Source organism: Oncorhynchus mykiss, chromosome 1, assembly GCF_013265735.2.
Source record: "Oncorhynchus mykiss isolate Arlee chromosome 1, USDA_OmykA_1.1, whole genome shotgun sequence".
Taxonomy (NCBI): domain Eukaryota; kingdom Metazoa; phylum Chordata; class Actinopteri; order Salmoniformes; family Salmonidae; genus Oncorhynchus; species Oncorhynchus mykiss.
The window spans coordinates 17440616-17457009 of record NC_048565.1 but is presented as its reverse complement, the minus strand read 5'-3'; the positions used below and the strand labels follow the sequence as shown (position 1 = coordinate 17457009).

General features: G+C 43.4%; 1 protein-coding gene across 2 annotated transcripts; it reads right to left on the bottom strand.

Moving 5' to 3' along the window:
* Nucleotides 1-732: 732 nt before the first annotated feature.
* si:ch73-40i7.5 (amyloid-beta A4 precursor protein-binding family A member 1) lies at nucleotides 733-14680 on the bottom strand. 2 transcript variants are annotated; one of them, XM_021570045.2, is made up of 11 exons: nucleotides 14414-14680; nucleotides 12508-13692; nucleotides 10184-10214; nucleotides 9915-10060; nucleotides 9301-9387; nucleotides 4311-4499; nucleotides 3693-3872; nucleotides 2881-3093; nucleotides 1793-1912; nucleotides 1230-1370; nucleotides 733-1115 (listed from the first exon to the last, which is right to left on the bottom strand). In XM_021570045.2, exons 2-11 carry the CDS (start codon nucleotides 13537-13539, stop codon nucleotides 1044-1046), a joined length of 2211 nt encoding a protein of 736 aa, XP_021425720.2. In that variant the 5' UTR covers nucleotides 13540-13692; nucleotides 14414-14680; the 3' UTR covers nucleotides 733-1043. The 2 variants fall into 2 exon arrangements, with proteins under 2 accessions (XP_021425720.2, XP_021425796.2); XM_021570121.2 differs by having other exon boundaries at nucleotides 12508-12707.
* Nucleotides 14681-16394: the final 1714 nt, after the last annotated feature.

The window sequence follows — 16394 nt, the reverse complement described above, 5'->3', positions numbered from 1 at the left end:
AGAATGGCATGTGTATAGTTGGAGAATGGCCTGTGTTATAGTTGGATAATGGCTTGTGTATAGTTGGAGAATGGCCTGTGTATAGTTGGAGAATGGCCTGTGTATAGTTGGAGAATGGCCTGTGTATAGTTGGAGAATGGCCTGTGTTATAGTTGGAGAATGGCATGTGTTATAGTTGGAGAATGGCATGTGTTATAGTTGGAGAATGGCTTGTGTATAGTTGGAGAATGGCCTGTGTATAGTTGGAGAATGGCCTGTGTATAGTTGGAGAATGGCCTGTGTTATAGTTGGAGAATGGCTTGTGTATAGTTGGAGAATGGCTTGTGTATAGTTGGAGAATGGCTTGTGTATAGTTGGAGAATGGCCTGTGTATAGTTGGAGAATGGCCTGTGTATAGTTGGAGAATGGCATGTGTATAGTTGGAGAATGGCCTGTGTATAGTTGGAGAATGGCATGTGTATAGTTGGAGAATGGCCTGTGTTATAGTTGGAGAATGGCCTGTGTTATAGTTGGAGAATGGCCTGTGTTATAGTTGGAGAATGGCCTGTGTTATAGTTGGAGAATGGCCTGTGTTATAGTTGGAGAATGGCCTGTGTTATAGTTGGAGAATGGCATGTGTATAGTTGGAGAATGGCCTGTGTTATAGTTGGAGAATGGCATGTGTATAGTTGGAGAATGGCATGTGTATAGTTGGAGAATGGCCTGTGTTATAGTTGGAGAATGGCATGTGTATAGTTGGAGAATGGCCTGTGTATAGTTGGAGAATGGCCTGTGTTATAGTTGGAGAATGGCATGTGTATAGTTGGAGAATGGCCTGTGTTATAGTTGGAGAATGGCATGTGTATAGTTGGAGAATGGCCTGTGTTATAGTTGGATAATGGATTGTGTATAGTTGGAGAATGGCATGTGTATAGTTGGAGAATGGCTTGTGTATAGTTGGAGAATGGCCTGTGTATAGTTGGAGAATGGCATGTGTATAGTTGGAGAATGGCTTGCGTATAGCTCGTTTGCTTGTGAGCGCAGCAGCACTCTTCTCCGTTCTCTCAGAGAAATACTGGCGTATCTTGTCCCGTTAGAAGGCGATATGTAGAGGCTGGCATTGTCTTCAAGTGAATCTGTTCAGAAAGATGAGCCATTATGAATGTCAAAGCTAATAAAGAGAAAGTAGGCTTCTTGAAATTAAAGTGTTAAATCTAGTGCTTCTGATTTGGGGGGGGAAATCCTCTCACCTCCCCGACTGCGTTAGTCAAAATGTGGATGATCTTCTCGTGAGGAGTGGCTACCACACTCTGTCCGTTGATTTCAATGATGCGGTGTCCGACCCGGATGCCACCTCTCTCCGCAATCCCTCCACGCATCAGACTGCAGATCTGCTCAAGGCAACATGGGTATGAGAAAGATACAGAATGAAAAGATACACGAGAGAGTTGAGGTGATTGAAGGTTGTGAAGCTATGAAAGTGGGCAATTTACACTTTTTGCTTTACTACTATGGACTTTCATAAAATGGATGTCGTACAGGTACTATTCAATCGAAAAAAAATCTGTTTCAGACCACATTGATTTTAGATTAACTTTATTCAAGACCATGTTCGCAGTGAGAAACAAAAAATAATCTCAAATGCATACTACTCACTACTGACTGGACAGGGCCTGACCCAAATAAATATTGACATAAATAAAACATTAATAACCTGAATGTTAGATCCTGTCTGGGAGTTGAATACATATACATCGTTTTTATTTTAATAAAAATGTAGAGTAAAATTATATACAAAGTAACTGTCACTTACAATGCCGTCCTCCACACTGAAGCCCAACTGAAATTTTGGGTCCGGTCGCTTGATTATAGCCATGGTGACGGGAGGGCAGTGGACAATACTGAGCTTCACCTCAGCTTGGTTTTTCAAATCCTTTTATAAAAACAACAAAAAAGGGGAAAATACATCATACAAATACTGGAGAGATTCCTGCAACATACATTTCTATGTCACCTTAAAGTATCCATTCACTATCTAATTGCATTCTGTGCTCCGTACATTAAGAAAGGCATTCACAGAATGGGTATTGAGTGTGTGCATCCGTGCATGTGCGGAGCACAGAACATTAGGTGAAGAAATCCAACATCCTACCATCAAGTCCAACCGCATGCCGAAATGATACTTTAGAAGGCAAACATTTCCACCAATTGATCTCCCACTCGACACGTCACCCGCATCAGTCTATGCCAGGGATCATCAACTAGATTATTTTCTAGAGTAGATAGTCAAGGGGCCGGGCTGCAAATTGACCGGAAGCCCAAAAATATATAATCTGTTTTACAAACCTTGATTACATTTGTATATGATCATACACTGAGTATACAAAACATTAGGAACACCTGCTCTTTCCATGACAGACTGACCAGGTGAATCCTGTTGAAAGCTGATGTCACCTGTTAAATCCACTTCAATCAGTGTAGATGAAGGGGAGTGGACCGGCTAAAGAAGGACATTTAAAGACTTGAGACTATTGAGACATGGGATGCGTGTGTGCCATTCAGAGGGTGAATGGGAAAGACAAAATATTTAAGTGTCTTTGAACGAGGTATGGTAGTAGGTGCCAGGCGCATCAGTTTGTGTCAAGAACTGCAAAGCTGCTGGGTTTTTCAAGGTATGGTCAACCACCCAAAGGACATCCAGCCAACTTCACACAAATGTGAGAAGCATTGGAGTCAACATGGGCCAAATAAAAATAACCTGTGGGCCACCAGTTGGGGAACCCTGCTGTATGACTTCAGCAATACAGCACCATCTAGTGTGCATTCTACGAACTACATGATAGACAACCAACAGTCACAGAAACTAGTGAAACACAGATGCACAACACAACCCCCTCTTACCCGTATGATACTCTGGCAGGTAGTTATGGGGAGGCCCACAAGGCTGGTGCTATTGACAGACATGATGCGGTCTCCAATGCTGAGGGCCCCGCAGCGCTCTGCAGGGCCACCGTGGAGTAGGTTGGCCACCACTACCGTGGGCAGGATGGACCCCCAGCCCGACTCCACCACCGCCACCCCCACTATCTCCCCGGGAGCCTTGGAGATGGACACCTGGACAGACAGCAGGAAGGTGGTTTAAGAGAAAGATGGAATTTCATCTGGGTGGTGTTCAGTAGGGAAACAAATTACAAGATGTAAAACAGTTGACAAGTTCAGGGAGTACCTAACCCAATTTAAACATGATTTTATCTTAACGCTACACAACATTGATGTACATTTCACTAAAATCATGAAATGTATGGATCTGTTTCATCGGTGTCTTGAGCAAAAGAGTAAGTGGCTGTTGCATAGTGTAAAACCACAAATACCTCTGGTTTATTAAGGACAATATTATCTCCATGAACAACCAAATGTTAAAACAGATTGTTATCTAGGCAAGTACTTCCCAAAGCTCTCATCAGGGATCACCAGATATTTCACACATTTGTTGTTTCCCTGAATTGGCAAACCTGATTCGATTAGTTACGGGCTTGGTGATTGAATCAGTAGTGCCAGTTTAGTGCTACAACCAATATGTGAAACGTCTGGTGGTCCCCAAGGAGAGGGTTGAGAATCCCTGCAGGGAGGAATACCGCATTTGTAGACCTACATTTAAAAGGACACCCCGGCTGGTCCTAACAACAAGGTGCTGAAATTGAGTGTTACTGTACCTCTCTGATATTATCTGAATCAGAAAAGTGCACCAGGTCTCCGTTGTAGAGCTCCTGTGTGCCCAGGTAGTCACTGTACTCGCTGGGCTTTAGCTCGCTGGCCTTGATGCCGTTGGCATGGAGGAACTGCTGGTAGGCCACACCGAAGGCCTGGCCAATCGCCTGAGCGATCACCTGTGCCTACATGCAGGAAAGTGACAGTGAGTCAGTGGGCGTGTTCAGACATGTTCCAGACTGGCAGCCAACAGTATGGTAATCCTTTACATACCTGTTCCTTCTCACAGAGTAGTTCAAGTAACAAACAAAATAGGCTGTGGCTAACGTATTATTAAACCGAACCTTAACCTATAATAATCTAATGAACTGCTAATTAGTGTTTCCTCCTGTTAATCGACTCCTGGCATGGAAAAATAACCTGTGTGCCAGGTTGTTTCTTTCTGTATTCAATAAAGCTGGTTTACCTAGTTGCTTAGGCAAAACAACGACAAGTTGGCTCAAGTACTGTAGAAAAAGACTGGCACCGGAAATAAAATAACAGTTCAACCTAATTATTTTCAACAAAAAAAACACAAAACATATTGAACATAAAGTTGTACGGTTTCCACTTGGCTGACTCACATCATCGGAGTTAAACACATGGCAGATCATGCAGCACTTTTTCTGTGGCCCGGGGGAGTTGGCCCCGGTGGGGTTCTCCTCCTGGCCTTTACGGCCCACTGCCGGCTTCCTGCGGGCCATCAGGACCACGATGCTGCCGATGTCTGCGATGTAGGAGATCATCTGGAGAGCGTGGTCCATCATGGCCTCCTATAGGAGAAGCAGGAGGGATGAATGTATAGAAACTGTTTACTAACACTATATTTGGTCTTTTTTAGTTGTTCTTTATTTAACTAGGCAAGTCGGTTAAGAACAAATTCTTATTTACAATGACGGCCTACCAAAAGGCAAAAGGTCTCTTGCGGGGAAGGGGGCTAGGAATAAAAATGTATTAAATAAAAAATATAGGACAACACACACACACACACATCACGGCAAGAGACAACACAACACTACATAAAGAGAGAGACCTAAGGGGCCTCCCGGGTGGCGCAGTGGTTAATGGCGCTGTACTGCAGAGTCTCTGTCTCTGGCGTACCATACCATACAAACAGGGTTCGCGCCCAGGCTCTGTTGTGACCGGGAGGTCTGACACACAATTAGTCAGGGTTAGGGAGGGCTTGGCCGGTAGGGATATCCTTGTCTCATCGCGCACCAGTGACTCCTGTGGCGGGCCGGGCGCAGTGCGCGCTAACCAAGGTTGCCAGGTACACGGCGTTTAATCCGACACATTGGTGCGGCTGGCTTTCGGGTTGGATGCGCGCTGTGTTAAGAAGCAGTTCGGCTTGGTTGGGTTGTGTATCGGAGGACGCATGACTTTCAACCTTCGTCGGGCCCGTACGGGAGTTGTAGCGATGAGACAAGATAGTAGCTACTAAAACAATTGGATACCACGAAATTGGGGAGAAAAAGGGGTCAAATTAAATTACACATTTTTAAACATTTAAAAAAAGAGACAACAATAGCAACCGACCCCCCTCAGCTCCCAGCTGTGCCCTGGACACCATTTGTGAATTGATCGCCTCCCATCATACTCGCCTCCCAACATACTCTGTTCTGAACATACTCTGAGGCTAGATGGGGGGCGATCAATTCACAAATGGTGTCCAGGGCACAGCTGGGAGCTGAGGGGGGTCGGTTGCAGGCGGCAACAGTGAGAGACTTATTTCTGGAGAGATTAATTTTTTTAATTATAAGTTCGAACTGTTTGGGGAAGGACCTGGAAAGGCAGCCCCGCAGCTACTCGCCCAAGCCTCCCCAGCGTCTCCTTTACCCAAATCCAGATAGCAGATGTTCTGAAAGAGCTGCAAAACTAGGGTAATTCAGAAAGCTGACTGAGGACCTTGTTACTGATGAATGTGTTTTTTTTGCTTGCGTTTGGTATTTATATTGATGTGTATTTTCTGTAATTTGTTTAATTCAGGCTGATCTGTAAAAGAGACCTTGGTCTCAGTTTTACTCCCTCTTCAAAGGGGGAGACACCCTGGACCCAAACTGTTACGGGCCTATATCCATCCTGCCCTGCCTATCTAAGGTCTTCGAAAGCCAAGTCAACAAACAGATCACTGACCATCTCGAAACCCACCGTACCTTCTCCACTGTGCAATCTGGTTTCCGAGCCGGTCACGGGTGCACCTCAGCCACGCTCAAGGTACTAAACGATATCATAACCGCCATCGATAAAAGACAGTACTGTGCAGCCGTCTTCATCGACCTGGCCAAGGCTTTCGACTCTGTCAATCACCATATTCTTATCGGCAGACTCAGTAGCCTCGGTTTTTCTAATGACTGCCTTGCCTGGTTCACCAACTACTTTGCAGACAGAGTTCAGTGTGTCAAATCGGAGGGCATGTTGTCCGGTCCTCTGGCAGTCTCTAGGGGGTGCCACAGGGTTCAATTCTCGGACCGACTCTTTTCTCTGTATATATCAATGATGTTGCTCTTGCTGCGGGCGATTCCCTGATCCACCTCTACGCAGACGACACCATTCTGTATACTTCTGGCCCTTCCATGGACACTGTGCTATCCAAAAAAAAAACGAGCTTCAATGCCATATAACACTCCTTCCGTGGCCTCCAACTGCTCTTAAAGGCTAGTAAAACCAAATGCATGCTTTTCAACCTTTTCAACCGACTAGCATCACCACCCTGGATGGTTCCGACCTAGAATATGTGGACATCTATAAGTACCTAAGTGTCTGGCTAGAGTGTAAACTCTCCTTCCAGACTCATATCAAACATCTCCAATCTAAAATCAAATCTAGAGTTGGCTTTCTATTTCGCAACAAAGCCTCCTTCACTCACACCGCCAAACTTAACCTAGTAAAACTGACTATCCTACCGATCCTCGACTTCGGCGATGTCATCTACAAAATAGCTTCCAATACTCTACTCAGCAAACTGGATGCATTTTATCACTGTGCCATCCGTTTTGTTACTAAAGCATCTTATACCACCCACCACTGGCTCCAGGTCATCTACAAGTCCATGCTAGGTAAAGCTCCGCCTTATCGCAGTTCACTGGTCACGATGGCAACACCAACCCGTAGCACGTGCTCCAGCAGGTGTATCTCACTGATCATCCCTAAAGCCAACATCTCATTTGGCCGCCTTTCCTTCCAGTTCTTTGCTGCCTGTGACTGGAACAAATTGCAAAAATCGCTGAAGTTGGAGACTTATCTCCCTCACCAACTTTAAACATCTGCTATCTGAGCAGCTAACCGATCACTGCAGCTGTACATAGTCCATCGGTAAATAGCCCACCCAATTTACCTACCTCATCCCCATACTGTTTCTATGTATTTACTTTTCTGCTCTTTTGCACTACCTGCACATGACCATCTGATCATTTATCACTCCAGTGTTAATCTGCTAAATTGTAATTATTCGCCTACCTCCTCATGCCTTTTGCACACAATGTATATAGACTCTCCTTTTTTTCTACTGTGTTATTGACTTGTTAATTGCTTACTCCATGTGTAACTCTGTGTTGTCTGTTCACACTGCTATGCTTTAACTTGGCCAGGTCGCAGTTGTAAATGAGAACTTGTTCTCAACTAGCCTACCTGGTTAAATAAAGGTGAAATAAAAATAAAATCTAAATAAAATGGGAACCTCCCTAGAGAGAAGATACAGGTTAAAAGGGTCAGAGATGGGCTTGGCGAAGATAGGGGCAGCAACCTTAAAAAAAGAAAGGTCTAAACCATCTGACCCAGTTTAACTTCATATGGCTGCAGGGGCAGTATTGAGTAGCTAGGATGAAAAGGTGCCCATTGTAAACGGCCAGCGCCTCAGTCTCAGTTGCTAATATATATGCATATTATTATTAGTATTGGATAGAAAACATTCTAAATTTTCCAAAACTGTAAAAATATTGTCTGTGAGTATAACAGAACTGATATTGCAGGCGAAACCCTGAGGAAAATCAAAACAGGAAGTGGCCTCTATTTTGAAAACTCCATGTCCCATAGCCTCCCTTTGCTCCATTTAAAGGGACATCAACCAGATTCCTTTTCCTATCGCTTTTGTTTAAGGTGTCACCAGTCTTCAGACATAGTTTCAGGCTTTTATTTTGAAAAATGAGCCAGATAGATAACATTGCGTCAACATTGCGTCACATGAGTTTTGCTCACGCAACAGAGTTTGGACAGCTATTGCTTTTCCCTCTCCTACTGTGAAAGACATTTGCGGTTGATATATTATCGATTATATATTTTTAAAACAACCTGAGGATTGATTATAAAAAACGTTTGCCATGTTTCTGTGGACATTATGGAAGCTATTTGGAATTTGTCTGCGTTGTCGTGACCCCTCTTTCCTGTGGATTTCTGAACATAACGAGACAAACAAACGGAGGTATTTTGGATATAAAAATCATCTTTATGGAACAAAAGGAACATTTGTTGTGTAACTGGGAGTCCCGTGAGTGAAAACATCCGAAGATCAAAGGTAAACGATTAATTTGATTGCTTTTCTGATTTTCGTGACATGAAAGTACCTGATGCTAAGTGTACTTAACGTTTTGTCGTGCGATCGATAAACTTACACAAATGCTTGGATTGCTTTCGCTGTAAAGCATCATTTCAAAATCTGACACGACAGGTGGATTAACAAAAGGCTAAACTGTGTTTCCCTATATTGCACTTGTGATTTCATGAATATAAATATTTGTCGTAATATCCATTGAATGTAGCGTTATGCTATTCAGCGGTTGTTGATGACACTTATCCCGTTAACGGGATTGCAGCCATAACAAGTTAAGGAGCTCCTTTAGCACCTCGGACTCAGTGACTGCCTGCAAGGAGAAACTTTGTAGCAGGGCAGGGGAAAAAGAGGGAGAAGCATTGGGGATAGTCGCATTAGAAGGGGTGGGAGATTAGGAAATGTTGGACGGGCAAGGAGGCATTGCTGAGTCAAATAGGAATCCTGACTTAATGAAGTGGTGATTTAAAGAGCTCAGCCATGTGCTCCTTGTCAGTAACAATCACATCATCAACATTAAGGGACATGGGCAGCTGTGAGGAGGAAGGTTTATTCTTCAGGTCTTTAACCGTTTTCTAGAATTCTTTGGTGTTAGACCCACAGAGAGAGAACTGCTCCTTAAAGTAACTAACTTTGGCCTCCCGGATAGCCTGAGTGCACTTATTTCTCATTTGCCTGAACAAGAGCCAGTCAGCGTGTGAGTCTTTCGCCAAAAGCAATTCTTGAGGTGGAGGAACTCTGGAAGATCACGGTCAACCCAGGGACTGAACCTTTAGGTGTAAGTTTAACACTAATTAAAAAAATCCAAGATAGATCCATTCCCACTGGGTCTAACAACAAAGATGGCCAGGCTAGTTTAACAGTAACCACTATATATCTAGGACCAGCCAGCCATTAAGTAGGGAAAAAGCTGAAAAACTGTCACAAAATTCACTTGCCTATTCAACTGTACAGGCTGAGTACAACGCAAATTAGAGACACTTTTATTCAAGGAATGACCTTAGCTACTTTGTCATTCATTCAAACCAAACCTGTGTGTCTGCGCTGAGGACTTTGATGCGCTGAGTGGAGATGAAGAGATCCACCTCAGTCATAGGCTGAGACTCTCCCTCTGGGGCCTGGAGAAAGACAAGAGCAGATGTTTTGATGACACAATCTAAAGCAGATCACCGCTTTTTAGCAGAATGATCTGTCTGACCCATTCTGGCACTTATGCCCCCCCCCACTTCCCACTTATCCCAGTCAAAGCTGTACTCTATCCTGGCACCCCAATGGCGGAACAAGCTTCCCCCTAACGTCAGGACAGCACAGTCCCTGCCAATTCTCCGACCACGTCTAAAAACCTACCTCTTCAAAAAGTAGAAGGGAAAAAAACACCCTGCCATTGAACTTGCGCCTTTATTTTCTTACTAGCACTGACTTTGCAGTCATAGATGCTTTATTGAGGAAAAGTTTTACTGTAGCACCAACCCACAGCGGGGGAAAAAACAAGGTTCTGCCGCAGCACACTCTAAACCATAGCAGTCTCAATCGACTGAGATATGTGGTTGTCTTACCTTGCTACCTTAAGATAAATGCACCAAATTGTAAGTTGCTTGGGATAAGAGCATCTGCTAAATGACTAAAATGCCAAAAGTAAACTTACTTTGATCCTGTCCACAGCCTCTTGGGCCTGTTTCATTCGGGCATTGGTGGAAGGGTTTTTGTCAGACTTGAGCTGGGTGGAGCCCAGGTACTTGGCCCCAAATATGACCCCATCCAGGAGGTCATCTGGGTCACAGGGGCCAGGCACTGACACAAAAACAAAGTGACTTATCAGAAATGTATTACTATTGTTATTACTGCTATTATTATTAATATTGAGATTCCAATAAAAGAAGCACAGAAGTTTTACATAGCCTATGTTTAGCTTACCATCTTTATAGGCTGGGTGGTCCTCTGTGCCCTGTAAGTGAAGAGGTCAATGATAATTGAACAAAGTAAAAGACACAGCTCATTTGAACCAATCAATCATCAGCAAAATAATTGATACTTTACTAGAGGTCGACCGATTAATCGGAATAGACGATTAATTAGGGCCGATTTCAAGTTATAACAATCTGTATTTTTGGACACCGATTAAAATATATATATATATTTTACACCTTTATTTAACTAGGCAAGTCAGTTAAGAACACATTCTAATTTTCAATGACGGCCTCACTAGTTAAACTAGCAATATCATCAACCATGTGTAGTTATCTAGCGTGTCATGCGTTGCATATAATCGATGCGGTGCCTGTTAATTTCTCATTGAATCACAGCCTACTTCGACAAACGGGTGATGAATTAACAAGCGCATTTGCGGAAAAAAGCACTGTCGTTGCAACAATGTAACCAAACCATAAACAATGCCTTTCTTTAAAATCAATACACAAGTATATATTTTTAAATCTGCATATTTAGTTAATTCTGCCTGCTAACATGAATTTCTTATAACTAGGGAAATTGTCACTTCTCTTGCATTCCATGCAAGCAGTCAGGGTATATGCAGCAGTTTGGGCCGCCTGGCTTATTGCGAACTGTGTGAAGTCCATTTATTCCTAACAAAGGCCGTAGTTAATTTGCATTGAAGGTTGTACAATGTAACAGCAATATTTAGACTTAGGGATGCCATCCGTTAGATAAAATACAGAACGGATCCATATTTCACTGTAAGATAGTTTCTGGATTCAACCATTTTAATGACCAAAGGCTCGTAATTTCTGCGTGTTATTATGTTATAATTAAGTCTATGATTTGATAGAGCAGTCTGACTGAGCAGTCGTAGGCACCAGCAGGCTCGTAAGCATTCATTCAAACAGCACTTTTGTGCATTTGCCAGCAGATCTTCGCAATGCTTCAAGCCTTTCAACTCCCGAGATTAGGCTGGTGTAACCGATGTGAAATGGCTAGCTAGTTAGCGGGGTGTGCTCTAATAGCGTTTCAAACGTCACTCGCTCTGAGACTTGGAGTAGTTGTTCCCCTTGCTCTGCATGGGTAACGCTGCTTCGATGGTGGCTGTTGTCGGTGTGTTCCTGGTTCGAGCCCAGGTAGGGGCGAGGAGAGGGACGGAAGCTATACTATTACACTGGCAATACTAAAGTGCATATAAGAACATCCAATAGTCAAAGGTACATGAAATACAAATCGTATAGAGAGAAATAGTCCTATAGTAACTACAACCTAAAACTTCATACCTGGGAATATTGAAGACTCATGTTAAAAGGAACCACCAGCTTTCTTATGTACTCATGTTCTCAGCAAGGAACTTAAGCGTTAGCTTTTTTTTTTACATGGCACATATTACACTTTTACTTTCTTCTCCAACACTTTGTTTTTGCATTATTTAAACCAAATTGAACATGTTTCATTATTTATTTGAGGCTAAATTGTTTTTTTTTTTAATGTATTATAGTAAGTTAAAATAAGTGTTCATTCAGTATTGTTGTAATTGTCATTACAAATAAATACATATTTTTATTTTAAAATCAGCCGATTAATCGGTATCTGCTTATTTTGGTCCTCCAATAAATCGGTATTGGCATTGAATCATAACCGGTCGACCTCTATACTTTACCGAACAAAAACATATTGTGAAGTGTTGGTCCCATGTTTCACGAGCAAAAGAAAATATCACAGAAATGTTCCATACACACAAAAATTGTATTTTTGAAATGTTGTTCACAAATTGGTTTTTCAACCCTGTTAGTGAGCATTTCTTTTTTGCCAAGATAATCCCTCCACTTGACAGGTGTGGAATATCAAGAAACTGATTAAAAAGCATGATCATTACACAGGTGCACCTTGTACTGGAGACAAAAAGCCACTCTAAAATGTGCAGTTTAGTCACACAACAATATCACAGATGTTTCAAGTTGAGGATGTGTGGAATTGGCATGATGACTGCAGGAATGTCCACCAGAGCTGTTGCCAGAGAACTGAATGTTAATTTATCTACCATAAGCCGCCTCCAACATTGTTTAAGAGAATTTGGCAGTACGTCTAACTGGCCACACAACCGCAGACACATGTAACCACAACAGCCCAGGACCTTGGCTTCTTCAAGTGGGAGGGCCTATGCCTTGGCTGTGCCACTGAGAGTAGGGCCTAATGAATTTTAAAATCGTTGAAACTGTTGCATGTTTTTTATATTTTTGTTCAGTATTATAACACCACCATTAATCATTAATAACCATCTTTCAGCATGTCACACCTACCCGCTCACTGTTCTCTGCATCGTTGACCTCCTCTGGAGCCTCCTCCCCTAACTTCATCCACACAGGCTCTGGGACCTCATCCTCTGGGATAGAGTCAACGGAGTCATCTATGTGGCGCAGCCGCCCGCTGTTCCCAAAGTGGTCCCAGAACCTCTCCCCGTCCTCCTGGTTGTAGGAGACAGACACCACCGCATCCATCTCTTCTCTCCGGGCCATGTAAGGAAGAACATGGGTATCAGAGGGACTGGGCTGGGGAACCCCGATCTCTGTACACTCCAGCAGCCCTAATAGGTCTCTCTGTTGACTCTCAGAGAACAGCAGCCCCGAGGCCTGGTTCAGGTTCTGCTCTGGTAGGAAAGGGCTGACGTCAGTCAACAGAGATGGGCCTGCAGGGTCAAAGTCCGAGGACTCAGAGAACGCTGATGGTGCAGGGTCAGTGCTTGAGTTCCTGGGGAAAGGGCTTTCTCTGATGACTTGGAGTCGGTTCAACAGGTGGTGGATCCGAGTGTGGTCTTCGTCACCTGGTCTCCAGATCTCAACCTTCTTCTCTTCCTCCACCACTCTTTCCTTTTCACAAGGATCCAGGACCGGTTCAGTTGGGGTTCTATCCTCAGGAGCAAAGTTGATTAGCTCCTCCTGGCTAACTGCCACAGGTAAAGCTACAGTGTCACTGGTGTCCAAGAGAGGTAGGGACTCACCTACTACATCCACAGCAGATAGGGACTCACCTAGTACATCCTCTGGACTGTCCACAGCGACAGAGGAGGGAGGAAAGCTGGGATCATCCATCTCTTCCACTGACCCTGCTTCACTAGAGTCGTCTGACCTCCAGTCCAGAGGAGGGGGCTCTATCAGGTTAAAGGAGTCCAGGTCCTCTGATTCAGGGTGGGAAGCCTTGGAGGCAGCTTTATGTGACTGGCTTTGACTGTCTGGATCACCTACAGCAGGTCCACCACAAGCAGTGTTCTCCTGTTGAGGTGAGGAATCTGTTTGTTCCACCTTGTTTCCAGCAGGGCAATTATCGGCCTCCATTTTCTGGATAGGAGTACGGGTCTTTGGCAACACATCAACAAGTTGACATGATAGAGACTCCACATACAAGCACCTTTCAATGTCTTGTGGGGTGTTTCGGCAAAGGTTGAGCCATTTAAAGGGGTTACTATACTGTTTCACTGTGAAAGTAGACTTTTTTAAAAACATACATTAAAATATATTACTTAATGAATAATCATTTATATTTACACCATCAAATTGCATATCGTCTAACACTATCCTACAGTAATCAAAATTGTAAATGCTTTTCACATCCCCCATTTCTTGTGCAGGGGATAATGAAAGCACCCTGTTTTTGTCTTCATTGACCTATGTCCAAGAAAGAAGTGCTGCTATTGCTTCAGGCTCAAAGTACATGTTATGGTCATGTGACACCAAGTCCCCTTTGTGAAACGAGCCTGACAATACAATTTGTATTCGTATTAAGCTACTGTCGTCATTGTAACATTTTCTCCATATGTAACAAAAAAAGCTGTAACCAATATAAAACAATTATCCTAGCTAACATCATAAGTAATTATGATGGTGAGCTATTTAACACTTACAAATACAAGATACCAGTCTTCCCAATAATGACACTGAAAACATATAATTATGCTTGCACTGCTGTTAGCTAGAGAAATTGCAGTATTACATTGTTGTAGCCTGACTGAATCACCAGAGCTAATTTGCTAACGTTAGCTTCATTTAGCTTAGCTAACGCGTTAGCAAGTATGGCTAGCTACTCAGCTAACTTTCAGCTAATTTACAGCCAATAAGCTTTAGTAATCTTCCTGCTGGTTTGCGAACAAGTTAAGGACATTTAGGGCGATATTGGCAGTACCACCCTAACTGACATGATCCAGATGCTCACCCTGTTAAATTCTGGATCAGATGAATGCTTGAACTTTACTGCCACGGATGAAGTTGACGTGGCTGGGAACTCTTTTGCAACGAAACAAGTCGGCAATATAGCAGTGTCTTCGTAGTAATAGCTACACTTTTAACAACACTGTGCTGAGTCAATTAGCAGTACGTCCGTCTCGTGTATGAAACATAATATGCTGCTGTTGTATGCATCTCTACTACAGAGTTACATAAATTGTTTCGGTGGTCTTCTCTGCCGCTACAAACAATGTTGATGTAGTGCGCATGCGTAAAACTGAGTTAAGTCATGCTCAATCTATTGTCAAACTGAACTTCATACAGTGCCTTCGGAAAGTATTCAGACCCACTGACTTTTCCACATTTTGTTACGTTACTTATTCTAAAATGGAATAAACATTTTTAAATTATCTACACACAATACACCATATTGACAAAGCACAAACAGGCTTTTAGAAAATGTTGCTAATTTATTCCAAATAAAAAATATCAATAACTTATTACATAAGAATTCAGACCCTTTGCTATGAGCCTCGAAATTGAGCTCCGGTGTATCTTGCTTCCATTGATTATCCTTGAGATGTTTCTACAACTTGATTGGAGTCCACCTGGGGTAAATTCAACTGATTGAACATGATCTGGAAAGCATACACATGTCACACAGTTGACAGTGCATGTCAGAGCAAAAACCACACCATGAGGTCGAAGGAATTGTCCGTAGATCTCCGAGACACAGATCTGGGGAAGGGTTCCAAACAATGTCTGCAGCATTTAAGGTCCCTAAGAACACAGTGGCCTCCATCATTTTTAAATGGAAGAAGTTTGGAACCACCAAGACTCTTCCTATAGCTGGCCACCTGGCCAAACTGAGAAATTGGGGGAGTAGGGCCTTGGTCAGGGAGGTGACCAGGAACCCGATGGTCACTGACAGAGCTCTAGAGTTCCTCTGTGGACATGGGATAACCTTCCAGAAGGACAACCATCTCTGCAGCACTCCACCAATCAGACCTTTATGGTAGAGTGGCCAGATGGAAGCCACTGCCCGATGGCACCATCCCTACGGTGAAGCATTGTGGTGGCGGCAGCATCATGCTGTAGGGATGTTTCTCAAATCAAATTTTATAGGCCACATGCGCTTGATTAGCAGATGTTATTGCGGGTGTAGCGAAATGCTTGTGCTTCTATCTCTGACATTACTGCACTAACAAATTACAAAACATATACCCAATACACACAAATCTAAGTAGAAATGAATTAAGACTATATACATATGGACGAGCGGAACGGACTGAGATACAGAATAGTATAGAAAAACAGTATACATATGAGATGAGTAATGCCAGATATGTAAACATTATTAAAGTGACCAGTGATTTCTCGTCTATGCCTATAGGCAGCTTCCTCTAATGTGCTAGTGATGGCGGTTTAACAGTCTGATGGCCTTGAGAGAAGCTTTTTTTCCAGTCTCTCGGTTCCAGTTTGGATGCACCTGTACTGACCTTCCCTTCTGGTCAATAGTGGGGTGAACAGGCAGTGGCTCGGGTGGTTGATGCCCTTGAACTTTTTGGCCTTCCTGTGACAAGCCAAATTTCTTTAGCCTCATGAGGTTGAGGAGGCTCTGTTGCGCCTTCTTCACAACACTGTATGTGTGGGGGTGGTCCATTTGTTTGTCAGTGATGTGTACGCCAAGGAACTTGAAGCTTTTCAGCTTCTTTACTGCGGTCCGTCGATTGGAGGGGGGGGGCAACCTCTGCTGTTTCCTGAAGTCCACAATCATCTCCTTTGTTTTGTTGAAGTTGAGTGAGAGGTTGTTTTCCAGGCACCACACTCACCTCCTCCCTGTAGTCTGTCTCATCATCGTTGGTAATCAAACCTATTGCTGTTGTCTGCAAACTTGATGATTGAGTTGGAGGCGTGCTTGGCCACACAGTCATGGGTGAGCAGGGAGTACAGGAGGGGGCTGAGCACAC

Bases quoted from the DNA above. Each gene is read 5' to 3' on its own strand.
- si:ch73-40i7.5 (XM_021570045.2), bottom strand. From the start codon at position 13,539: ATGGAGGCCGATAATTGCCCTGCTGGAAACAAGGTGGAACAAACAGAT. The intron at 10,215-12,507 runs GTAGGTGTGACA...CTTCACTTACAG, and splicing joins ATGCAGAGAACAGTGAGCGG to GGCACAGAGGACCACCCAGC. The intron at 9,388-9,914 runs GTAAGTTTACTT...GTCTTTCTCCAG, and splicing joins AGGCTGTGGACAGGATCAAA to GCCCCAGAGGGAGAGTCTCA.